Source organism: Apteryx rowi, unplaced genomic scaffold, assembly GCF_003343035.1.
Source record: "Apteryx rowi isolate R43461 unplaced genomic scaffold, aptRow1 scaffold_815, whole genome shotgun sequence".
In the NCBI taxonomy this organism is placed as follows: Eukaryota; Metazoa; Chordata; class Aves; order Apterygiformes; family Apterygidae; genus Apteryx; species Apteryx rowi.
This window is the reverse complement of record NW_020451111.1, coordinates 1-27,495: the sequence shown is the minus strand read 5'-3', so window position 1 is coordinate 27,495 and position 27,495 is coordinate 1. Positions and strand designations below refer to the sequence as shown.

The 27,495-nt window shown below is 38.7% G+C and overlaps 1 protein-coding gene across 1 annotated transcript; it reads right to left on the bottom strand.

The window, feature by feature from the left end:
- Nucleotides 1-358: 358 nt before the first annotated feature.
- On the bottom strand, nt 359-27,458 carry LOC112977284 (2-hydroxyacylsphingosine 1-beta-galactosyltransferase-like). The gene is made up of 11 exons (XM_026089461.1): nt 27,306-27,458; nt 26,958-27,131; nt 25,856-25,972; nt 25,572-25,715; nt 22,554-22,653; nt 21,758-21,942; nt 20,819-20,962; nt 8,779-8,921; nt 5,421-5,497; nt 4,390-4,609; nt 359-2,649 (listed from the first exon to the last, which is right to left on the bottom strand). The coding sequence occupies exons 1-11, from the start codon at nt 27,381-27,383 to the stop codon at nt 2,286-2,288; spliced, it is 1,746 nt and encodes a 581-aa protein (XP_025945246.1). The 5' UTR covers nt 27,384-27,458; the 3' UTR covers nt 359-2,285.
- Between the last annotated feature and the right edge of the window lie 37 nt (nt 27,459-27,495).

Sequence of the window (27,495 nt, the reverse complement as noted above, 5' to 3'; positions counted from 1 at the left end):
TGAAAATTGTTTGTGCTTTTTAAGAAATACAGATATAACTTAACATGTACAGGAAAAAAAATCATACTTCACTAAAAATTTTAAAATTAGTGTTAAAAAAGTTTTAAAAGTGCAATAAAAAAATAGGCTGGTTAAGCACTCAGTCTTTCAATTAACTCAACACTGATTTGACCTAGAGGAAATAGGTTTACCTTCCCAAAAATATAACGTTTGATTTCAAATCCATATCATGCATGACTGTATATACTGAGAACGAAGAACCTGTGCATCTCAATATGCATACACATTCATATACACACACACACTGGGTACTTTAAACAACATTCGTTTGAATAAAAATATACTTCCAACAACAGAATTTCTCTATTAAATCCATGTTTATTGCTTAAGTTTTATCACAGTGGAGATTAAATTATGCTTAATCATCCGGTCAGTGCTTTTGTACCTTCTTCAATGCCAAAAACATTTAAACCAAGTCATTCATACACTCGAAGTCTAATTACCATCCCACCATTCATCGCCTCTGTGTGCTCCTTTAGTCGCCACGAACTGGTAAGATTGTAAAAAGGTATAGCTAATAGGCTTATTTATAATACCATTTTCTTCAAGTATTCAGAAAGCAGTACAAGTAGCTGTACTGTATTTTATAAAGATATCTGTACTGTTATTTATTGCTACAGGATCGAGGCTCCTGATGGAATGACAGTGAAATATCACATCACTGTGTATGAAGATGATCTCAGCGCTCTGCAATCAACACAACTCTTCCCATGTTAGTGAACAAACACTAGATAAATGGGTTGCTTTCCTCTCTCTTTCAGACATGGGATTTCAAACTATGAATAAATAAAAGCATACACTCACAACATGTGTAGTGCAAATTCCAAGTAAACAGAATGACATGGAAATGAACGCATAGTTGCCAACTCCGGGTCAGCAGGGCAGCTCTGATTTCCCGCCCGGCGCCCTGCATCCCCACCCTCCCTTGCAAACCCAGAGCAGTCCCATGTCAGCTACAGTGATTGAAAGAGATTGTTGCGGGGGGCCGTAGCGGGGGAAGGACGAGACGGTCTCCGCTCACTTCATGCCCGGGGAGCCAGGTTTAACGTCATGCATGATACCAAACCTTTGCAGGTGCGGTGGTTGCCAGCCCAGAGAACAGCCCTGCTCATCCCGCACTCAGGGAATTAATATTGGCAACTATGCAACATGGATTGTGTGGCCCAGACTAGTAGAAGGTAATGTTTTTACAGATACAACCGTTGAAAGAGAACATCTACAACACTGTGATTTAGGAAAAAAAAATTAATAATAATGATAATTAATAGGAAAGACATTAAACTTTTTTTGCGTGGGCGGGTGTTTGCTTTTAAACAAACCCCCAAGAGTGGTTTGATTCTGCATTGCTCTGGGCCATGACAAAAACTTCTGCGTTAAGCAAGGGCTAGATTTTTTTTTTCCATTTATTTTTCCTAATYACGCAATCTACTTCCCACACAGCCATAGTTTTAACTGAAATAAAACACCCTAACATTTTTATGGCATAAATTATATATGCAGAGAAAGACAACAAGTAAAATTTTATATAAATTAAAACTTAAGACTTATTGTAGACTTGCTCAATTACCATTACTTTAGAGAAAAGGGTAAGAGCAGAAGAGTCATGCAGTTTATCAGGAAAAAGGTAGTATACATTTTTAAATTTTTCTTCAGTGCTCATTTTAAGACTTTTTTTACATCTGTGTTCTCAGTCTGCAACTTGCTATTTCTTGCACATCAAACATTGGGAAAATTTTTTTTAAATGTCATTCTTGGACAACATGTTGAACTGTCAACAGATGTAACAGAGCTAGCACTAAAGTTCTCTCAGCAAAAGGATGGATACGTTAAAATAATTTAAAAAAAGGAAAAAAAACCCTTGTAAATAAAAAGAAACCTTTCCTCATCTGGGACACACACATTTAGYTTTTAAAAACTGAAAATTCATAAATATGGTCATTGTACAACTTTAGAGAATTAAGGCTTCTAAAAACTTCAGTGCCAAAATAACCTTTCTGCATCAGTATTAAGAATAAAACACACTTTCCATTTTAGGTTGTGCTTTTTTTCTTTTTTCTTTTTTAAAGACTTTTCTTAGTTCTGTAGAATTTTGTCACATAAGATTACATACTGTAGGGGAGTGTTAGAACTGCTTATTGAGGTTTTAAGTAGTTGTTAGACTAAGTTACAGCGATAAAATTCGATTACTGATCTGATTCATTACTACTTTACATGGGATGGTTGGCTCATTTCACCTTTTTTTCATGTTTAATGTGGCCATTTCTTCTATACTTTCCATTTGGTATCCCATTCTGGTAATGTCCATTAACAGTGCTATGTTCATCACTTGACCAAAGATGTTTGCTCTGTTTGCGGATAAATTTTGTTATCCTGGACAAAATATAATAAAATAAGGCAGCACCCACTAGTACAACAAAGGCAATATCCAGTAAGAAATACTGATAAAAAGAGATGCTGTAAACAGCGGCACGTAGATGCTGTGCTCCGTTGTGCCGGAGGATGTAGTTAATCCAGTAGACAGTCCGGTTAACGGGGTGACCAGGCTGGTCTCTGTGAATTTCTGACAGCCTCTGGGCTCGTTGCCGGTAGCTGCGCAAAAGAAACAGCAAACAGGACAAACTGAAAATTGCATCCAGCTCTCAGACGAATGCAAGCCTCTAGGTATAAAAATACACTTAAATGTCTTCAGAGCAAACAGTAAATTTTTGTGGGAGTCTCACAGCAATGCACATGTAGGGGAAGATACACAACAGATAATTCATCCTCAAATCAGTCTTTACAGCTCATTGAAGAGGAATTACTAAAAACAGAGACCCATGGGTGACTAAAGGCTGACATTCACCCCTTAGCAGAGGCCAGAAGTGATAAAGTGGCAGACTGACCTGCTATCAGAAGGGAATTTTAGCTAATTAAAAATGAATTGTATCAAATGAGAGACATTTGACCTTCCATTGCAAGAGGCAACATGCCCTTAACCAATACACCACTCATTTTTACTCTCGTGCAATTAAATATGGAAAATAAATTTGGAATTATTAGAAAAACATAGAAGAAAGTGAGAAACTCATTTTCGTGCAATAGTAATTTCTTTTCACACCCAGAGTTCATCCTAAAAAAAAAAAAATTTTTTTTTGGGGGGGGGGGGGAGGAAATAACTGGATGTCCCCTGTAGCTGATCAAGTCAAATCCACTTCCCCCCACCCCCTAGCTGCATGATAGACAGGTTATTTATGCAGAATTTGCCTTTTTACTTCGGATAATTATATGAGAGAAAGCTGATGCAACTGAAGTTTATGGGATTTCTTTGGCAGCATTGTCCTTCACTGAGACTCCACTCCTAACTAGTCTACTCCTTAAAGATTGCTTTTTCCAAGGCAAGTGCTGCTTAAAGACTTCATTCCCACAAAGTCAAGAAACACTGTCATCACCCCACACTCCAAAACTTCTGTTAACCTAATATAATAAACAACCAGCTAAAACATCATTGTTTTTAATCTGGAGATAGTCTGAACATCACAAATGTTGAAAATAGATTCAGAACAAACTTCTAAGCTGTCCCTCTTCCTATTTTTGTAACATTGACCTAATTTATTTGATAGAATTAGAAATAATTACAAAGCCCAGTTTATGAGTTTTTGCTTATTCCAGCTGAATGACAACCCCCCAAAAAAAAAATTTACAAAAAAAAATAGACTGGAGCCCTCGGATTCATAGTAATTTGTTGTGACGAAAATATTTTTAAAAAAGGTGAATAATACTCCTGACCCCAAAAGGTGTATGAGTAGCTAGAAAAGAATTCTGCATTAATTTTTTTTTAATCAAATTGTAGGACTTTAGAAGAGAGTCACTGTTTTTGAGTACTTCCATATTTTTAGCTATGGTTCAAACATTGCACCCTACAACCATACAGGTATATTTTGCTCAAGGTTCCTCAGGCAGCACAACAGACAGACACCTAAGTATGTTACTGTGGTGTAATCAAGACACATTAAATAGATGTTGGTCTGCAATGAGAAGTAAGTCAGGCCAGCTTTGCTTCTATGACCTTGTTGTCCTTCATATGGCAACTGTCACATATTTACAAAGACAGAAAAAGCAAATGGGACTACTGAGTCTTGGTATGCTGAGTAACACGCTTAGCATCTAAACAGAAACGGGATCAACTGAGTAATCTTGTGAAAGGGGACAGCTATGAGAAGACTCGCCCCAACTACATAAAAATCCCAACAGGCGTTTTTTCCCATGCACAAAGATTGCATAGCTACATATTTACCCTATCACAATAATTTTAAATAAAAACAAGAAACAACCACCCCAAGCATTCCATACCTGGGATCATTAATAACTTTTACTAGTGCTTCATACAATTCACTCTCAGTGACGGTCTTCCAGTTCAACAGTATTCCCATGCCTTTAGCCTGCACTCGAGTCATAGTATCATAATGGTCTCCAAAAAGGGGAATTCCCACCACAGGGACCCCGTGGTACATGGTTTCAAAAATGCTGTTCAAACCACCATGACTAAGAAAGGCTTTAATGTTAGAGTGACCTGAAGAAAAGAAGAAACATGAAGGGAAAAAATTATTTACATCTATATATTGTAAAGTTATTGAAGCAACTGGGTAAAACGCATTTATCACCGGGTTTCTGTGGCTACAATTCAGAAAGGTAAGATGGACATAACTTATTCTGAAGTTCTCCTTAAATCCCATTCTGCAGAAATTTTTCATACATTATCTAATTTCCTTATTGGCTAAGGGACAGGGAGTGGCCAATGCAAAGAAAATTCTCACCTATATGAGCTCTGTAAAGTAACTAATAATAGAGTAATTAGTATACTGTCTACTCCTCAGCAACAGTAGTTGGCAACTGCAAATGGTATTTACTAGTTTAGCATTACAAACAAACCAGGGGGAGAGCCTTCCTCCTTATCACTCCTATGAAATACAAACTATTTAATGACAGGACAACTGATGCTGCATTCCCCCTCTAAAGCTCCACATGCCTCACTGCAGGCTAGCAAGATCTAACAAGAACCATAACAATAAACTACTTCACGTAAGGGAAAAATGAGACTGCCTCAGAGCAATTTTGTAAGCCAAAATTGCCTTCCCATTAATTAGCTTAAGGAAAAAAATGGGGTTGGTACCAAGGAAAGAGAATTAATATCATAAAAGTGTTTGACTTAATCTTCTTGAAATCACACAGACATCAAAAAGATTTCTATATTTTTCCTCTATTACTTCCAGTACGGAAATTACCTCTGATTTGTAGTGACTGGTATTTCAGTAGAATACTGTTAGGAGTGCAACCTGAACCTGACTGAAAATAATCAGTATATCACCATAATAGATACTCACCAAGCAGGTCATTTTGTGGTAACCATTCTATAAGCTTTGTATTGTTGCCTAAATTCCTTGGTTTGTTTCCTGAAAACCTAGAACAATAAAATCAAATTGGAATTAAGCTATCAAGAGCTCCAAAACTGATCAACTCAAAACAGAGAATTAACCCAAATGATCCATGATAATTATGAAGTAGAGTTCCAGTTATATGGGGATACCATTTATTTATCACTACCTGAAAACAAAATAGTTTCAACCAAAATGTTGTAAAGTGAATAACCAGTAACTACAAAACAGTTTTTCACCATTCAATTTCCTTGCAGTCTGGCTCGAAAGGCTATGTATTCTCCTTACATAATGGCAATGCAGTTATTTCTCAGCATATCTAACACATAAATCTTACTACTGTGACTGGCAGGTGGTTTTATAACCTCTCTGTGTTTCCGAGTCCATTATTTTACTGAAAAACTCTGAGTAGTACTACATAAATAACTCCACTAAGAACATCCCATCAGCACATGAACAACAAGCCCTACCATCAACGCCAGGCATTCCCTCTCAACTGGCCAGTTCCCTATAGCTCTTGATAGTTGACGCCATCATATTTTAAGAGAAGTTACTAACACAAGTAAGGGAAAGGGGGACAGCCAAGCTCATGAGGCAAGAACCTGTTAAGATGAAGAGATGGGGATTGAGCTGTAAGGCAGGGGTGTTTTTGTTACGTGCTCAGCTGTCTCTGAAATCCAATGGCAATGCCTTGCTCATCCAAGAATGTTGAAAAAGTTTAATCCATAGAACATGGGCTCAAAGTACTTACTAATTTACATATCAATGTTATATACAGTTAAAATATAAAGTTAAATATATTCTAAACAGAAGGGGGGAAAAAATCACAGTGACTACTAGAGGATTTTTCATAGTTTTGTGACAGCTCCATCAGAAGGTGTGAAGTACTCTGGTTATCAAAGAGCACTGGAACTACAACTTCATGAAGAATCACCTTCATATTCTCAATTAAGTAAAGCACACATTTTTAAAACCGACTTGTATATTCTATACATTAAAAAAAAAAAAAGACCCCCCACACTATGCTATTTACGCTACCTTATCTAAAGCAAATAAACTATGTTACTGGTTTCAGCTCTAACTAGTACCGCCTAACTAGAAGCGCGTAAAGGACTATAAAGACTTACTTAATTTGGCATCATGACATAAGACTGTCAAGCAGTACCATTCTCAAAAAAAAATCTAAAATATCAAGTATAAAAAGAAAGCTACCCACTTCCAACATTGACCACAGGTCAATGGTCCAAAGAGCAAAAATTGCAAAGTAAAGTTAGACTTGTATTTTCACATTTAGGTGTCTAATTATTGAACTCGGAAACTCCCACTGGGGTCACTGAAATCCACTTGCTCAGCTCTTCCAAAGACCACAACTTAAACCAAGTCCCACAGAGATCTTCCCCTTCCAAGAACGATGATGGAAAGAAACAGCAGGTGGGTTCCCTTATCCAAAAGGCATTCAGAAGATAAGAGATCATGAAAACAAACAAAAAACAAGAAAAATACTACTAAGAAAAAACTGAGAAAAATAATTAAAAAAGCTAACAGAAAGCTTCAATTGAAATTGTTGCTTTTCCATTAAAAAATTACCCCCAAGAAAAAAAAACATTAAAATCAAATATGTACCATAGACAGTGGACACTTTCCACAGACAAAATTCCTGGGAAAGAGTGCTACAAGGATGGGACAAAAGAAAAGCAGTAAGAGGAACTGTGACTAATAATTTAAAGCCAAGCAGTGTTGGAGGCTTTGTATGGAACAAACATACACCATCTCCATCTCAGACAAAAACTGACAAATCTTAACTACAATTATGAAAGGTTCTATGGCATGGCCTAATGAATTGCAGTTTTCCTGTTCATGAGCAGGGTTCACCGTTTCAAACTTTTTAAAATTGAAATGAAAACATTTAACATTGAAATGAAAATGGTCCCTGAGAGATGTGGGCGGAGAGGAAATGCTTAATAGTCTGGTTGAATACGCACAATTGAAGTATAACTCCTGAGCTGCAGCCACGACAGATTCTCAGGAAAAAAGTCAGTATACTACAATACTACAAAAGAGCAGCCATCACTACAATCCTTGCTACTCTGAAAGCTTCTAAAATGCTACCTTTCAGCCCGCAATTGTCTGATCATACAAGCTAACAATAATGGCAAGAGGGGGAAAAAAAGCCTTCACTGAAGTAGTCTGAAGTTTTCAAGTGGAAAATATTTTAAGAGCACTCTGTAACCGTATATGTTACCTTAAATGTGTCTTGCTCTCTACTCTGTGATGGGTAACAGAACACGTTTCCTTTACAGAAGAAGGGTCAGAACACTACCTGGCCCAAAAATGCACAGTAAAGTTGGTCTTGCCATTACGTTTCCTACACTGTGCTGTTTGATGACCAAGCTTTATGTTACCATTCGGGGGGGTATTTTTTTTGGCAATCGTAGACATCTTAGCAAAGCAAATGTCAGCAAAGCAAGTGGGCTGCAGGTGAAGTGAGGTCTATTAGACTTCAAATTACTGTGGTGACAAGCTTCAGGAAGCCTATCAGCTATGGCAGGAGAGTGGCTCCAAAGCAGGAGACGGGCACTGACGCTCTGCACAGGACCCTCACCCAGCGGCTCAGATGCCTGCTTGTGCTCGTCTGTGCCTCAGATAGCTTTGTTAACGGTTACAAACAAGCAACATGAAAAGGGAAAGACTCTCTCTTTGCTTAATTGCCAAATGAAGGTAAGAACAAGGGAAAAAACACAAACAAGGAAGAGATCTGACAGTGAAGAAAACTTAAGGATTGGCATAAGAAAGGATGAATGAGGGCTACATCAAGCCAGTTAGGGTCAGAGGAGAGAGAAACGGCACTGGGGAAAGGGCATTTCCCCTCTGCATAACAGCTTACAGAGACTTTTATCCTTTCTGTGACGTACGCTGTCTTGGATCCTTCCTAAGATTAAATCAGCAGAATGTCATTCTCACTCCCTGGTGTGTCACCTTTACCAGAAACGATGACAGTATGTCACTAATGTTATAACCCCAGACTCTTTTCCTTGTCCCCAATCTTTCTGTCACATCCTTCTGGGATACATACTCAGCACAGGATTATAACCTATGCCCTCTCTGCCAAGAAATCATAGCTCCTCCATATTACTGGGGGACTGCAATAATTCCAGAAAGAGCATCTTTCAAAACAGTCGTGTCCCCTGGGCCACCCAGACTATTTGAATTGCAGACTCTGCATTCGATGCCACTCTAGATCATAGTGGTACAGCAGAAAGTGAGTGTGTGTCAAATCCCCCCTAAGTACTTCTACCACTGCACTTACCTCCAAATAACTCTCTGAGGCAGTCTTGCCAAAGCATGTGCTAACTTATTTGCTATATCTTCTGACAGATATTTCACTCCAGCTCCAAATGAGACGAGGACAAAGCCATTTTCATTAGCACCATTCACCCATGTTTGGAGATCCTGTTAAAATGAAAATTTATACTGAGCACTGTAGAAGTATGGGGAAGCCACAGAAACAGATTAAATAAGCACTGCTTCGCAGAAACATTTGTTGGTCCCTACATTACTTAAAAAGTCAAGTTTCAAAAGTCATAACAATTTGGGAAATTACTGAGTACAATGACCCAGATATTCAGAATACAAAGTATAGACTATGAACATTAAAATTCTTCCTGATTTGTTTCAGCTTTCATATCAACAACCAGTTTCATAAGACAATTTGTCCTTTCATAATTGACCAAAGTTGACACACATTCACATGTAAAATACTGTATTTTAACTCAGCAAAATGTAAATAGATCTCTGTATCTTGTAGTATCACCTGGAAATAAAAATATAGGAAACACATGAATGAAGTCTGAGACTAAGGCTAAAGATCAAATATCTGAAAGAAAATGAAAGTAGTTCATAAAACAGTTTTATATTTCATTTATATAAAAATAGCAGAACTTGAAAGAAGCCAGAGCTTTCAAAAAACATCTCCTGTTTCCACTGTTCCAGGATTTCAAGGAACAGTAAACAACAATCCACATGGCAAGTTTGTTAGGGGTTGATGCCCCACTTTCTTGATTTATACACTTCAGCTTATTTACACAACCATGTGCCTCTTCCAAGACAAGTCACCAGTATTACATTAAGCAGCACTACCCAGAAACAAATTAAAAATCTCTGCAGTCCCTGAACTCATGATACCATTTAAGTCAAAAGCAAAACTAATTTCAGTGGAGCCTAGTTTTAACCTCTGAAGGCTAGACTAGCAAATAAGGTCAAAGCCCTTACATTTTGTTATTTAAGTAAACAGTACCACAAAGAGTACACGATAAATGCACAAAGAGTTCTTATATTATCCCCCTTTTTTCTTATGCCTGTCCTTCTACTGTGACTATTCTGAAATCACATCTCTTGCAACGCAGTTTTTGCAGCCCCTCCTTGATACAAGGACCACCTCAACTTAGGCAAGCAAGGCAGCGGAGAAAGCAGAAGCTTGCAGTGTTGCATTGCTCTGAATTTATTAGGTCCTTAGAGTTACTCAAGTGCAGAACAAGAGCGGCTCTAGGAGGCGTAAAGGAGAGTCATGCAGCGAGATGAGCGGTAGGAGGGAGCAGCTTTTACAGCAGCACACGCTCTGCGTCCTTCCCATCAGGCAGCACGATGCAGCCTTGGCACGGCTGCAGCGCAGCCGCTTCACCTGCCCTCCGCTGCTGCTGCTGCTGCCACCTGAGGGCTCTCAACAGGAAACAGCGTTAAATCAGCTCACCCCACAAAGGGGTGCTAAGATGAGGTGTCTGAGCTGGGAAAGCAGGAATATTGCTACACTGCTACATCCAGCTGTGGGTCTTGGCCTCAGCCTCACCTCTGTAAAGGGAGAAGATGCTGGCGTGCTCCAGGCCCTGCTGCCCCGGAGAAGAACCGCGGGAAAGTGGGCATGAACGGCAGCAGCCGCAGAGCAAGGCTGCCGGCCGAGGAGGGCACCGGGCACACCGTGACACCTGTCCGCACAGCGGTTCAGAAGCAGCTAGATGTGGTCGTCCACCTCACTGCCAGTCGTTTCAGATGTCAAGGAGCGGGCATGGCCAAGCGCAATCTCCAAACGCCCTTCTTGGGGAACGGGGCACTGCGGAAGCTGCATGTGAAACATCCCCAGGCTTGTCAACAAGCAAGCGAGGCCGTCTGAGCCAAGCCAGCTCAAGACTCTTCAAGCTGGGTGCATCTACCCACAGTTTGGGACCCACAACAAAGAGCAGTGGTGCCATAACATCCAATTGCTACTTACAAGACAAAGTGTTTCTGTTAGTTAAAAAGAAAAAAAAAAAACTACACAAACATCCACCCAATTACTAGGTGCGCTCTTGCCATGTGCGTACCGCTGAGGATTAACAGTGCTGTGACAATGTCACTGCCGCTCAGCTGAGGCGCCGTGCCAGTACGCAGTCACAGGTACCGCGGTGAGCCAGCAGCAGCTCTCGGTAATCACCACCCTTCTGCAGCACCCTCCAAAATCTCTCGCCTGCACATTTTGTTACATAGCACCTCTTTAATGAGCTGCAAAAATCAGTCCCTTTCTTTGGCTGCTATATTGATTTCAATCTGAACTACTGCATTTCGGATCCAATTATCCAAAAAATGCAGGTCATAAAACCTCTGATAACAAAGCAGATCCTGAAATAGATCTTTGAATAGCAGTTGTACACATTTTTTTCCAGGATATATCTAGGGAAGGATATGCCTATTAGAAGAACAAAATAAGGACTGCAGTGACATAACGGCAACTGGGTTCCATCAGACCCAAACGAAGTCTTGTCATGGGCCTTTTGGGGGCCAGAATTTCATTGCCCTAAAAACTCACTGCACTGGGTCCAGCCTCGGGTAGTTGTTCACAGTTAATGCCTCAGGCAATTAACAGTTAAGTTACTAAAGAGACAGCAAAATCTGAACCCTTGGTTGACTTTGTTGCAACACAGTTTATATAACTGATGAAAATGCAAGCCAGCAGATACAACTACCTAAAGAGCACTGAGATGGCAGAGCCCTGCAGAGCCAGAAGAAAAACTATCTTAGCATATTAGATAGAACAGAGTTGCTAGCTAAACACATCTCAAATATGAGAACAATGTCATTTGGGGCTTCAGGAAGGAAAAAAAAAGAGAGAGAAGAAAAAAGGAAAAATCAGAAGGTCTAAGGTACGTTTTGCAAACATGCATTGGAAATAGAATTTGAATATAACTGCTAGCAGCAAAAATTATAAAATAATACCACTGGCATACAGACACATCAGCCTGCCAAAGAACATCTTATCTTTTCCAAGATATGTTTTGATTTTAATCTCACCAAAGTGAAATGTAAGGCAGCTTAATACCAGTACAGCAATAGGAAATGAGTAAAAGGGAAATAAAGTACGCTGTTCACAATGTGCCTCTTGTTCTGGCAATAAATAGGAGGCCAGACATAACAGAGCAATGCGGCATTATCATAGCAGGGCACAAAATCACAAAAGCTACCACAGAAACCAGCACGCGCACCAAAGATCTGCACATTGGCCTGGGAATTGGGCACTGTTCTCCTGTTAGACAGTGAAGCAGGGACTTCCATTTTCTCTAAATCCACACATTTACACTTAACCTTTTCAATTTGCTTCAATCTCTTCCACTTTGTTTTCTTTTCTAACTTTTTCTGTGTATGTGGGCAGAGGTGGGGAGCATCTCTGACCTGCCCCATGCTGAATCATTTATTATTTGCTACGCTTCTGACAAAAGACTCCAACTGTTTTTGCGAGTTATTTAAAGCTTGTCCTTAAGTGTTAGTTAGGGACTGAATGCATACTCCAAATGTCCTTATATTATAGTGACTTTACATAGTGGTTCAACTAGTTACATCTTGAACTATTTCCCATCTGTTGTTTGAAGGTAACTAGAAAATAGCCTTTTATAGGCCTCACTAAGCCGTTCTGAAAAGCAGTCCAGTATCATGCCCTAAAAGATCGATCTCTCACAAAATAAATGTCTGTGACATTTATTCAATTCATATTCTGAGAGCTGAAGTCACCTGTGGCTTATTTGTCTCCGAGTCCCTGCGTGTCCCGAGTTCCCCTTCATTAGGGAATTGCAATTTATTTCCTAGGATATTTGCATTTTTGCTATGACTGTAGTCTTTTGAGCTAATTTTCTCATGGCATGCAAAATATTAACAAATAACTATTAAGTACCTGGAACTTTACGTAGGAAAAAAAGGAGTCTTTACCATGTACCATAGCATTAGAGTTGCCCCACAAAAGCATTTTCATTCTACTACTGGGCACAGCAACCCACTTTGTGTTATTATGCTTTATTTCATTGTCAGGCCTCTGCAACCCCTCTGTTTGAAGCTATGCCACTGGTTCAGGAGAACGCATGGCGTAACAGGTGGGCAAACCATGAAAACGCAATCTTTTCTCTGGGAAACTTAAAACCCAGATAGCTGAGACAGATTCATGCAGTCAGGATCAAACAGAATGGATGTTTGCCATCTTGAATGGCATTATAAAGATCAGACTAAGAACTGTGCCTGATTTTGTGCAAAACGCAGCTCTTTATGAGTGCTGCCTCTCCTGCCCCACTTCTGAGTGTGGGTACATACATATAGGCAGCCGCGAGCTCTCAAAGCGGGACACAAGTGCTATAAATTTCGATGGGAAGATTCTCACCAACTTCAGGAGGAGCCTGCTGACTGCTGCGGATGGCTCTACACAAGCAAGAGACAAGTGAAACGTATTTGCCATACTCTGAGCTGGGCAGGTGCAGACCAGCTCGCATTAATGCAACCACAAAAGGTGCGGACTAAGCCCACAACTGACACGGCTGCCAGGGGCTTCCAGACCAGAGTCTGATGATGTCTGGCCAACCTAGGGCAGGAGCAAAGGCACTTGAATTTGTCCGCAGATTTTTGTTTCAGATGCTAGATTACGAACGCAGTTTTGAATGCTTAGATAATACGGAACAAAACTTTTGTGCCTACCAGGAGAAGATCCAGAAGAGCTTCAACTGAAGTCTTCACATTTTGACACCAATTGAAATGTTTTCATCTAATTTTGCCTTAAATTTATTTAAGCCTTATATCATCCTGGTAGTAAGGGAAATTACTTGCCTTCCTTCTCATCTTGCAGCCCCTTTCCAATGTAATTMCCCCGAGGGGGGGCTGAAAATTAGTACCGTGCATGGGCTGTAAAAAATATACTATAGACTTCTTGGGACAAGGGTTCTCCTTGCATATGTTCATATAATTCCTATCATAACACAGCCTTAATTAACTGGATCACTAGGCATTACTAAAAATGTAAGAGTCAGGTAAAAATAAGAAATGAAGAACAGGCAACTTATATTTCCTCCTTGTAAAACCAATTGAGTTAGTGACCTTAAAGAGTCTGTTGGTCCTCTCAGATTCCTTTAACCTCTTAGAATTCTATCTCATAACAGCTTTTTATATACATTTTCTAAATTAAAGATCTAACAAAATTGAATTCAAATGACTGGCATTAGCTGCCCTTTGGTTGCAAAATATATATGAAGGTCCTGGTACCATTAGCTGGGCCATGGTACAAAGACCAGTATTTCCCTGTCCCTTCCCTGTTACTGATGTGACCTATAAAAGGCTTATAGGGAAAACTTGCAATAGATAAAAAGCAGACTATGATCTTGGCACATGAAAAGACTTTATCAGGATTATTACTATGGCTATGTCGAGCAACTTTCAGAAACTTCACTTGAATTCTTGCACACACATTGCTAATATTTACTTTTTCAATACATCGCAGGAACTGAGATACAAGATTAGTAGGGTGAAACACAGATTTTGAGCTAATGTTGCAAAACCTGAATCATGGAAGTAGAACACACTAACGCAATAAAGCAACAACTTTGCCTGCAATGCTAGCATATTCAGCCACTCCAGTCTTCATCCTTTCTGCCCTTTTATTCATTTGGAGCATATTAGCCCCGACACTCCAAGTGTGCATCTCAAGGGGTCTTCTACAACAGAGAGAAACCAGAAAAACCAGCTTTCCTGAGCATAGCTGAAGAAAGAAAGAGGGCACACATTGAGTTATCTCATCAGTTACTGAGTCACATAAGTTACTGTGACTTGCATTAGAAAACAAATGCAATCACCACTCCAGGGCTGCACAGGAAAGGTTTCATTGATACCTAGACCTCTCCCATCTGAATGGACCCATTTCTTTTTTAAAATCCACTTAGCCTTTTGACCTTGGGAACATTGTCTTCCTGATGTAATCAGGCACAACAGGAAACGGCACTGAGTCAGAATGAGTCATTAGAGCTGCCATTGCCTGAACAGGGAAGCCACCATTTCTGACAGTGCTTTACAGCTCCTCACTTCCAGCATGAGAATTTACTTCCTTTGGCCCCGTTTAAATGATATTCTGTCCTTGTTGTTCTGTAAATTCAGCATGCTAGATATTAAATCGTATAGGTGGTGTTTTAACCCAGGAAAATATTAGTGTGAACCTTTCAAAGGTTGTTCTATATCAATTTAGACATTCCCAACACACGTACCTCCTTTAACTTAAGCCAGCTATGTGCTTGGAAATCTTGTTTACAGAATCACATCCTGAAGCTTTAAAGTTCGATTTTATGAATCTTAGTATTTTTCACTTTATAACGAAAAAAGCCTCTGCCATTCCCTTCAGAGTTTAAATGTGTAAATACTGTAAATGGCCAAATAACGCTACAGACAGAAAAGAAAGTACAAGGAAAGACTGAGCCAACACCGGCTGACAGGGCAGCCACCCCAGTAAGCTACCCCAGTGCTGTCAAGCTCTTTGTAAGCATCTTGGCAAAGGAATAGTTTTATACATCATGGTTGAAAGACCAAAAAGTTACAATGCAGTCTCATTACTAAAGTGACTTTTTGGAAGAAAAATCAGATTTTCTAATGCACGAAAAGAATGCTTAATATTTGAAATTATAACTTTTTAGGCAAACACCTTTGACTTCCACAGTCAATTCAAACTCTACATATGTGTCTCAAAGACAGATTCTCCTTTAAATGTTCACCTTTTTCTACCACTATAGCAGAACACTTACTTATATGTGGAAAAAAAATGTAGGTGTTTGCAGTTTCTGTTGACTAGAAAGACTCTTGCCTCAATTGCTTCAGCTCCTAGCATAGTCAGCAATCGCAGACAACATTTTCTCCATGGAGGTTACCTGGCAAACTGAGGAGACTGAGCAGAAGCTTAGAAACAGAAACCTTGTTTTCCCCCTTCCAAACTAGGGATCAAAAACCAAGCAATTAAAACCCCCCAAAACCGTCAAAACCTTGACAAGAAGATTTTCAAAAGAATCAGCTGAAACTGAATTGGATTTCTAAAAACTGGGATCAGGCACTTACAAAACTTTTTGTTGAATCTGGTTTAAAAAGGCACAATAAAACAACTTCCACCGTTTCTTACGGCCGCCAATCCTTTTAACTGACTCACAGTCCCACAGTTAGGAAATAAGAAACAATACAGCTATTTTTTTGTTGTTGTTGTTTGTAAAGTCACATTAAAAACAAGGTGATACTTAGAGGCATATTGGGATTTTCCAGAAATGTTTAGGACACTGAAATATAGCTGAAAAATCTTGGGATCGGAGAGATATTTAAGACGACGACTTGAGTTAGGGAGGCTATTTTCTCCAGGCTTTCTCAGTCAGTGGAGAGGCCTATCCAAAGGATAAATCAGAGCACCCACCATTAGACACTTCACCTCTTCTTAACCATGCACATCTCTCCACCAGCGGAGAGGGAACTTGCAGACACAGTATACCTGGGATGAAGTTAGCCCATACGCAAAACAGAAAACCAGTCAAGCCATTTACTACAGCTAATACAGCAATTGAGTGTAAAGCAGATTTTGATCATCTGTCTTCTTCTCATCTCTTCAGCAAATTGAGGCTAATTTTAATAACAAAACAACTTTAAATTGTTCCATTTCTGCACTTCTAACTGAAGTTTGGTTTTCAACTGCATGCAGCTTCACACGTATCCACAATGAAACATTACCATCTAATAAACATAAACTCATTATCCACTATTTTCATTTGACTTAAATGAGGAAACTGCATCAAAGCATTTCATACCTGAGCATGCAAAAGGGTGTAAGAGCACACTCCAAGTTATGATATGGTGCTAAACCCTGTCAGGCCTCTCTGCCTGTTTTCACATTAACTTCCATGCAAATGCAAATGCTTTGGGCAAAACAGTAGAAAAGTAAAATGACTAAAACAATAAACTTTCATTTGAAGTTTCCTACTTGTTGTTTGTTGATTCAGATCACTAGTTACTTACTTTGACTAACTGACCCCAGAATAACAAGTCTCAGAAGACGTCCTAATTCATCTTTAAACATATTCCACATCAGATATGCTTTCTAAACCCTTTAAAAATGATAATTAAATACACTTAAGGGTTTTACAGAGCTCTCCGGCATTTGGACAGACCAGGCAGACGCAGAGAGTCAGTCAGCTACTATTCCCTTCCTTCTTTTAGCAGGAAGCTTTCATGTGGTCTTTTGGTCTTGAGGCCATCTTCACCTCTTTCAGAAGTTATACATTTGTTTTTAAAACACTTCCTTGTGTTTGTCATTTATGCTGTTCATAGACTGCCTAAGCAGGTGGCTTCTTTTTCAACATTAGTAAAATTTATTGCAGCAAGAGCTTTGTACAGGAGCAGCTATTACGACCTTGCTTTGTTCTCTTTTCTGAGTTATCTATGAGTAATGATTTCTATCTGACACTATCACTGAAGAGTGAAGGCTTTTGAGTATGTACTAGTCTTTTGCTAAGGTTCTCCTTCTGCTTGTATCGGGAAGAATAAGCACTTATTGATCTATCCTCTATTATAGGCAGGGGAAAAAAATAAATAAAAAAATCTTTTTTATCATTTTCAGACAAGAATGCTATTGTGCTGCCACCACTGTGTGAGCTTTGTTCTGTTTGGTTTTCTAATTAGCTATTCTTAGCAGGCCAAGATGCTAAAGGCACAGCTGTGACTCCCGAGTGAGGGCCCAGCTGGCAGTAACCAGTGGTGCCTAATACTGAGCTTTGTTTCAGATAAACAAAGTGCACAAATACAAACATAACCGGGTTTAATATCCGAAGCTTTCCCTGTTCAGCTGCTAGATTCAAATGTGTAAGAGCACAAATGCCTCTTCTTTGAATATGGTTGCAGACCATCATTCTCCAATGGAAGGCACAGACACACTGTGCAACTTCTACTACAAAAAGCTGCTTAGAGTAGACAAAACCAGACCTGATTTCCAAAAAAAGTGATTTTTAGAAACTAGATGCTCACTGATAACAGAACAGAAAGGTATTCAGACAATATTTCTCAGTGTCCTAACTTTTCTGGCATCATCTAAATAGTACTTTTCTCAGATGAAGTATTTAAATACTATATTATCAATACGTTTTTACCCTCATTTCAAATTTTATTCAAAAATGATGTTGCAGCACCGGCAGTTGGAGCAGATTAATAACTTGACTGGATCCCGACCTTCTGGGTGTCTGTAACCTGGCCCAAGGCGAGGAGGGTTACCTGTACCTGTATCACTGAACAAACAGGTTCCTAGCACATAATCTGAAAGTTAAAAAATAATGCGTCATAGGCCGCACTGGGTCTACTGCAAACCCAAAGAAACACAACATTTCAGGCACAGTATGACGTTCGTATTGACTTGCCGTTAGTCTGCAAGTCAGCTTATTTGCTATAATGGGCAAAGGACACGAAACCCCCGAGCAAATGTGCCAGCGTAAGGGGCAGAGGCCAGCTCACCCCTCCGAGTCAATAAACGGGGCTGCCTGTCGCCTCGGCCCTGGCGGATGGATGTGCCCCACTCTGAAGGTTATTTTGCAGCTAACAAATTCCTACATTTTAAAAGCAATGGCTACAAGGCAAACACGCCAGTTGCAAGTTTTAAGGATTTGTTCCTTTTCATATCATCCGCACCAGTTCAATGAACACCAGCCATCCTGTTCCCAGCCAAGAACAAGCCTCCTCCCTCCCCACTTCCCCCTGGTTATTGCGGATTAAGTGCTCTTTCCTCAGACCCAAACCACTGTTGGTCACCACCGCTTCTCTGCGGGCGGGGAGGGACACCTAACTGAACAGACTTTTTTCTGTCCTATCGCCTCTCTCCTCTCATGCAGTCTGCTGCTTGAAACCAGAAACTGAAACTCCTAAAAAAAAATGGAACAAAATAGGTGATTTTTCCTTTAAACGCTCAACAAGCATTATATCTTGGCTTCCCTAGAGATACTGATGTTGGCTGCACCACATGGCATTGATGCTTACAAATCTCATTCTATCAATGACAGCTATTATATGCAAAAAATCCATACACTTAACATGCACTTTTTCCCATGTTTTGTAGCTCATATTGGCATAGAATAAGATAATTCCAAAAGTAATGCCTCTGACATTAAAAAAAAAGCATATTCAGATTATAGCATCAGACTAAATTAGTCTAGTTTCTTACTGGTTAAAACCATCTAAGTTATGCTGGCACTCACAGCTGTGAAAAACAAAATGTAAGATTTGATAAAATTATTTGCAAATAGGTCTCCAAACAGTATTAAGTGCACTATTGTCACATTTTACCTAATAATGCTATTGGTGATAAAGTGCTTCTTTAAAATTATCAGGAACAGTTCAGTCCCACTGAAAGACAGATTCACCAGTCAATCATGTAGCATAGGTACCATATATGTGCCTCATCAAAAATGTACTGGAAAAGTGTTTTCAAAGTGTAAAATCATTTTTAATGTCTAGAATGTTTAGTTTTATTGTCCCTGACCTTTATCACCTTTCCCATTTAACATCCAATACTGAAACAAGATTTTAAAGTCCAGCTAACCTGAGAAAGAAATAAAATTCAGACTCAAAACACAGGCAAGAAATACAGTACCGCAAGCCTTTGCCTCGTCTCCTGTATCTCAGCTGTCTCTAGAATTACAGAGAGATCCAGTGAAACCTCCAAGTGCACCTTCTACTGAAAACTAGAGGTCAACCAGAGAAACTACTGTGCAAGTACTTCCCTGATGCAGTGCTCTTCGTTAAAAATCCATTACTAATTGGACCTTTGGCAAACACACTAGGAGAGCAAGCTTGCTTTTCAAGTGAATGGAAGGGAGTTGAAAATACAAAACTTGCCCTTCAAAAGAGCTTATTAAAATTACTGCATATTGATATAGTAACAGGTACAATAAAGGTATCCTCAAATCCAGTATTCATTTAAAAGAACTTGTAGGCATTACAATAGAGGCGATATTCTCTAAAAACACACAAAAAAMCCAAAAAACAACAAAAAAACCCACCAACCCTAAGCAGGAAGCCTTGTCAGCAAGCATACACAGAAAGGTTTGGGATTATTAAATGTGAACACAAACTGAAGTTTTGCCAGTCTTCCTACATCACTAGCTGCCTATATAGTACAACTAATAGTTAAAAAAAATCTTTAAGTATGGAGAACTGTCTTTACTTATTCCATCTACAGAACATTGAGTCAAATTAAATCCCAGCAACTACATCAGGAAAAACAGAACTGGAAAGAAGCCGAATTTTAAAGTTTTAGATGCTGCCATATAACCCTTCCATAAAGCCACACTGTACACTAACTTAGGTAGGTTCCTGTACAACACCTGCAATCTGCGGGTGGGGTGAGAGATCTAATCCTAATCCACTGCTTTGATTTAATAATGGGAAGTTCTTCTCCATTTCTTGTTCTTCCAATATCTTCCCGCAGGTTAAATAGCTTTTCTCTCTCCTTGTGGTTTACCTCCTCCCTTTTTTTTGTTTGTTTGTTTTCTAAAAGAGGCAGTCATCATCCCTTCTTTGATGAGCTTAAAACCACCCAGCTTGTGAGTCCCTGTGCGAGTGGTAAGATCTCGCATCCTTTAATAAACCTTCCCTAGTCTTCTCCACTCCTCCTCCAGTTGGTTGGGGTGAGCAGAGCTGTACTCAGAAACACTCCCGAGAGGCCTCCGTCGCTCTAAATGTGCTATTAAGCGTACATGGCCCATGCAGAGAATACTGGCTTGGACCGTAAATCAGGGCAGCAGCGGTAGCCGTCAGATGTCCTGCTCCCACTTTCAGAGCCCAAGTAGTCGATCCTGGCCAGAAAGCCACAACTGAGCTACATGAACTGTCAGCAAAACAGCAGAGAAAAGTTAATATTCAATTATGAAGGTGTATCGCAAAAAAAAAAAAAAAAAAAAAAAAACCCACACCACACTTTGTGAACATAGCTCCCATAGTTCCATTAACATAGTTCCAACATACTGTTAAAAAACAAATAAATGTAACAAAAAAGTCAGCATTAACTTTACCTTCTGTAGCGCATGATCTATCTCTGCTACTACTGCAGCGAGGAGAGTTGAGAGTACACCCTTGTGAACTGCTGCGTAAGTTGAATGCCAGCACTGGACAGTGTGTATGAATTCCCCAAGAGGCATTTGAATAGAGTGAATCAACTAAACCCAAAGAAAAACAGATCAGCTGTTTGAGATTGCTTGAGTGTAATTAAAATATTTCAGCAAGCTATTCTCTGAAGAAGTACAGATCACACCTTGAAAGCTATTGATATATTTTAGTCACCCAGGATAACAGGGGGAAATCAGCAGCATGTGTCAACAGTCATAAGTTTGAGAAACACAAAGAAATTCCCTAAAACAACGTTTGAACCATAAAAGAACTGAAATGTTTTTTTCATAAGTCCTGAAAAGCAGACCATAAGATTTTCCAGAATTATCCACCCACGTCAGTACTATCTAGTGTCTGCTATAAAATACAAGAAGCTGACTTTTCTGTGAAGTTGGGAGGGTTTGAAGAACTTTTGGACAAAATCCATATATTGATGCTGAGGGAATTCAGGCTGGAAGAAAAAAATAAAAGAGCCACAACTTCTCCCTCTCCAGACTGTAATATATATAATTGAATTTTTTGCTCTGCATAGAAAAAGTTCATTTTAATTACAGATAAGGTTAATAATCTATGAGTACTAGGGTTGTTCAGGATCATTGGTAACAGAATGTATTGTTCTCTGCTTTCTAGTTTTTCCATCACTACTAGAACAACAATGCTTAAAAAAGAATTCCTGTTGGAGTCAAGGAAACTTATTATATTTTCAATTAATTTTTCTAATATTATGCTCAGATGTCCATTGGAATAATAAACTCAGAGTGTCCAAGTATAACACCAGTTCACATCGGAGTAAAAGTGATGGATTCATCTACACATAGGTAACAATTTTAAGGGTAGTATGATACCTGAAGCCCTTCTTCCTGCTGTTTCTTGAGCCTACGTGCCACACATTCTAAAACTTTCTGGAAGACGGTCTGAACAGCATAGAGAAGATCTGCCACTTCATCTGTGTCAATATTCTGAGCCAAAGAAGCTTCAATAATTTCTTTAAGAGCACACAACAATACTGGAATACAAAAGCCACCTCTCTCTAGAGAAACAAATAAATGACACAATACAAAAATTTTAATAAGATATTCTTCAGGTACAAGAACAGCAACAGTTTACAAGTGTAGATGATATCATATTTAGCTTCTTAGCCCTGTAGCTGAAATTTTCATACAAATTTAATCAATATTCTATCAAGTATAGATGAAAAATCCAGTGTCCCTTCAAAATTCCTGGAGCACAGGGATTCAATTTGTGGATTTCTTCAGGAACAGAGCTTTAATTCTGTTTATACTGTAGGCATAAATTTCCAAATGTGAGCCAAATTTAAATAGCACTACAATGTTGTCTTCTAAAGTATACTGAGATATATATAATTTTTTTAATCAAACTACATAGTAGTAAGTGGCATCTAAGAGCAAGGAAGAAACATTAGTAATCAATAGTGACATGGTTCTGAACTGATTCTCTGCTTGTTTTCAGATTTCTGAAAAGCTGTCATGACTTTTGACCATATCATTAATGCAAGCATAAGCTGTAAACACCAGTTTTGGAGAAACAGAATCCAAAAGGACAAAAGCAACAATTTTTTTAATGTAAGAAAAATCAGTTAAGTATATAAGGAGATGTTGAGATTAGCACAGAATAACATACCTGTTTGTATAACTGAAAGCGCCATATCTAAAAGGTGTGCTTGAAACTTGAGATTTCCAAGGCCAACCATTATGACATCTTTACACACTGTCAGATAGGCCTAGAAAAGAGATGCAACAATTTATCAGAAAAAATTTACATAAAACTGCCCTTCAGTAATAATACATAATAAAAAGAAAATAAAATGTGAAATCAAGGGAATAATTTAATTATCCTTTGCATTTTGAAGCCAGATTGGGGGCAGGGGTGGGAGGTGCAGGGAAGTATTTAAAAAACATCACAGTACTAACAGTTTGGTGAGAAATTATACTGGAGAAACATCTATACGTTTCATAGTTTGTTGTTCATTTTCACTTCCATATTCTAGAAGACTTAGCACGAGTTATACCAAAAAAGAATTCCTGCCTCACAGCACTTCAGCTTTTCTATGATACATAGTTCCACAGTCCAGCAGAATAAGCATATGTCTATCCTCTTCCAGAAGGTAAAAGTACTACTACTCAGTGGACAAGTATACTTAAAAGTACAAGCAATGGAATCCAGCAGTAAACACGCTACTGTATAGTCTCTTACAGGACAGTTATAAAAATATATTCATGGGTTTTTAGATCTGGAACATTCTTAATATATGGATAAGAATATTGAAGAAATGTAATTTTCAACATCACTTATAATATGGAAAAGATTAAATACAGTGTAAGAGAGCAGACCTCTGCTATTGTTAAATCTGAATATTTCATTTTGTTCCTTCTATCCATCTTTTGACAGAATTTTATGAATTCTAGAACAAATCTTTTAGAATTCATATTTATACTGAGGTTGCCTTGATAACTGGTGCACCTCCTCAGACCTACTAAGTCTGCAACGTTTTGAAAAGTAGGAATTCCAAACAGTTTTCCAAATCCCTCCATTGCCCATTCCTCCAAAAAAAAACAGTTTCTCAAAAGCTGCAAAGTCCTCTAGCTTTTTTACTCAGGCTTCAGATCAGAGGCGCTGATACTTAATATTTCTCCTGGCAGAACATGACATCTCTACCTATCTTGGAAATTAAAAATAGCATACAAAGAAATTATTCCTGCATAGGCACACACCTAACTGTCATGCACTAAACAGACTATAAAGCAAATGTATAGACAGACTAGAGCAGAGAATTTCTAACCAGCCTATATTTACATGAGCTCAGTTGTTCAAGGACACAGACTGCGACTAATGTTAGTCCAAATCTTACCCTTGACTGAAATCTGGGAAAAGACCCATGCTCAATGCTAAAATCCACCTTGGGTTAAGTGATGAGTCAGGAGAATGTAGTAGAAAACAATTCAAAACTAGTTTAAAAAAATAAAATAAACAAACTACATTCAAATGATTTCTGTGAAGGGTAAATGAAGTTAACGGATAAGGAAGAGACACTATCAATGGTGACACCAGTGTTTGTGTTAGAGGACCTATCAGCCCCACTTAACTTTTTCTCGTTTTGTATATCTGAATACAAGAAGGCACTAGGCCTGTGGGATGGCCCCGAGAAAGTGGTGGAAAACTGACAGCAGTACCAAAGCAGGGGAAGGAGGAGAAACTGAGTTACAAGGGTTTGGTAATCCTACATGACACGAGGAGCCTGGCTGGAATGAGGCAGCGGAGATTGGTTCAAGCAGAACAAGGAGATGACCAAGGGTCACTCTCTGGCCAAAGCAGAGACCTAAGAGAATGGCCTCCCAGTGAATCCCTATCCATAACATGCAGAGCAGCAAAGGGCAAATTCAGTAACAGACCAAGGAGAGAAGGAAAGGTGGGATGGGAAAGAACGTGATATTGTCACAGGGAAAGTGATAGAGAAATAAGTGGAAAAAGGAGAGACAGTCCAATCCCCTCTCACATACTACTGTATGAAAGAAGCTACTGTAACTATTGTGTATTTTATGGACAACATTTTGAGAAGGACAAGGTCTACTCTTTGAATGCCAGCTTTGTTACTAAATATACATTCCAAACAATTAAAAAGCACAACCAATATTTCATTCCAAGAAAACACAGTATACAAAATGTGAGAAAAAAATAGGAGCTGCCTAACAAGCATGTGGCCTATTATAGAAGGCTCAAGAGGCCTGGATTTTCTTCTTGACTTCCAGATAAGACATATCAGTCTACGCTTCAGTTTCCTCCCTCGAAATAATGATGCAAATGCGATTTAAGTTCTACTAATAAAAGCATATTCTGTGTTTTATTATCAGCTAGTCAAGTAAGATGTCAGATGTGTTTACTGGTGATAACTGCCTATGCTTTTTCTTACCAGTAAAGTTTCGTATTCATTTCATATTCCTCTATTGTGCTATTCAATACAGTGAAGGCAGCAGCAGTGATTCTACCTCCCTTCCAGGACCTACATTACAGAAGAACGGTGCTGACATACCACTTAACTAGTTTTCAGCAACTGATTTTCTTTGCCTTTTCGGAACTGCGATTCTGTGACAATCTTAACTCTATGTTAATGTGTTTTTCCTAAAACTGTATAAGCATTACCCTCATTTAATATGAGGGAGGAGAGACTGAGGAAAAGAATTACTTGGTGAGAAGCCTAAAATTTGGGAGGCCCAGGTTACATTGCCTGCTGTGCTAGAAATTTCGAGTGAGGATTCTCCCAAGTGTGAAACAAAATATGCTCCTTCCTCACTTCAACAGACATGCTGCCAAACACAATAGTTTGTTCGAAATTTTTCTAAAGCAATATATTCCTGAAGTTTGGTCACACTTAAGCACAAAGTGTTATGCTTTTTGTTTTATAACATATAAGGGATATGACATAACTAAAAGCTATTAAAAAAGCTTGAGACATTTTAAGCAATCATGCCAATGGCAAAACCACAAACCTAACCTCAAAACAATCAGGACTGTTTCATTAGCTCATTTACTTACTGGGCTCCAAATACTCCAGTGCACTATGATAAGTATACAATTGCTGCATTTACTACACATAACATATGACTGGCATCAGTACAATTTAGGTAGTAAGAGACCTCTAACCTGGATAATTGACTCAGAAATATTACGGTGTTCTGAAATGCCATCCTCTTGACCACTTGCTAGTATAAAAGGTACAATCTGACTTTCTATCCAAGCACCCGTCTCCTTCAGAAGTGAAAGGTAATCTTTTCCTTCTTCAGAAAACTGAAAAAAAAATTAGAAAAATTTTACCAAGTGTCTTTCCAATTCTTTGAAATTGTACTGCCAGTACAATTTCAATAATTTCAATTTCAGCTGTAATGTCAGCTGTAACTTCAGCTTGTACTGAAAAGGTATAACTATACCTTGTTCTGAAGATGAATACTCAACCTACAATAGAGGCTGAAGGCTCTTAGGCCAGTTGCTTGATTGCAGCTACCAGAACTTGTATCAGTTGCTTTCAGAATTGAGCCAAGAACCTCCTGCAATATCACATTTTTCAGAAAATACTTTCAAACATTTCTTGTCTTTTCCCATAAGTTTAAAACAAAAGATTAAAAAAATAAACACGCTTCCCCAGAAACAGACATATTGTCAAGTACTTTCATTTTGCAATGCCAAAACTAACAGAATCACCAAATCATTGAGATTGGAAGAGACCTCTGGAGATGACCCAGTCTAAGCCCCCTGCTCAAGCAGGTCAGCTAGAGCAGGTTGCCCAGGACCATGTCCAGATGGGCTTTCAGTATCTCCAAGGATGGAGACTCTACAGCCTCTTTGGGCAACTTCTTCCAGTGTTCAACAACTCTCAAAGTGAAGAAGTGTTTTCTTATGACATATTAAGGAAGCCTGATTTTCAGACTATTCCTTTCATGCACATGCTGAAAAAGTCAGATCCCTTAAAAATACTAAGCACTAGATCACAAAAATCTTGAGACACCTAAAAATGATAGGCACATTAAAATCTACCAGCTGCAAATAATCTGAATTAATATACTTCTAGTTTAGAATATTTATCTTAACTACAGATAAAAAGGAAAACCTAGTCTTGCCTTCAAGTAGTCCAGTTTTCTGTAAGGAAATTATTACAATTACAATCAAATTAATTTTGTCCCCAGAAGCTCTATATATTTCTACGGTTTCCTCTAGTTATGCATGTTCAGAGGATATTTAATGCCTCAGTGTGGAACAGTGCATGAAACAATACCATTTTATTCTGATTTCTTACACATTAAACATGCAGTCTTTACTTAACTAGTCAAATACCCTAATTCAAACCAGGGATGGAGTGAATCAGTACAAAAAGCGTATTGTAATAATTATTAGGAATATGGTGGCTGAAGACAGAGGTAAAGAAGGGATAATGAATCTTATTTTTTTATCCTTGCAAACCTTTAATTTGAGTCAGGCAATATGTGATGTCAAGCACTCTTTTGTAAGCACTATTTATGGTAAGGACAACACTACCTTTGCAGCACTGAGAATTCTCAAAAGCTGGTTCAGTTTCTTTTTAGGAACAGCGAGCAGGCAACCTCGATTAGCAGGATGAGTCAATAAATATTCAATGTAATCAAGTGCTAATTCTGGCTTCGATTCATGCGTTACATGGATACGTACTCGTCGTTCTGACGTTTTAATGCTCTAAATGAGAAAGAAGAACAGAAGCAGTATAACACTATTAATATGTTTAATTACAAATAATTCCAAAGGAGAATAATGTAATATTAAAGAAACTCCTTCTAAAAAGGAAAAAGCAAAATAAAGGTATGATGCATTTATGTAATCTAACAACAAATTTCATTGACTTATGCACACCTTTCTGGGGGTTAGCACGTCAGACAACCAGTCACAAGCTAATTCCATAATATGTCCTACTTGACCCCAGCGACACATGCAGTCTATCAGGGTGGAATATTTGCTTTCATCAGCTCCATTGTCAAGATTTCTGAGTTTTGAGATCACACTACAGCTTAAGAAGAAAAAAAAAGAAGAAGAAGAAGAAGAA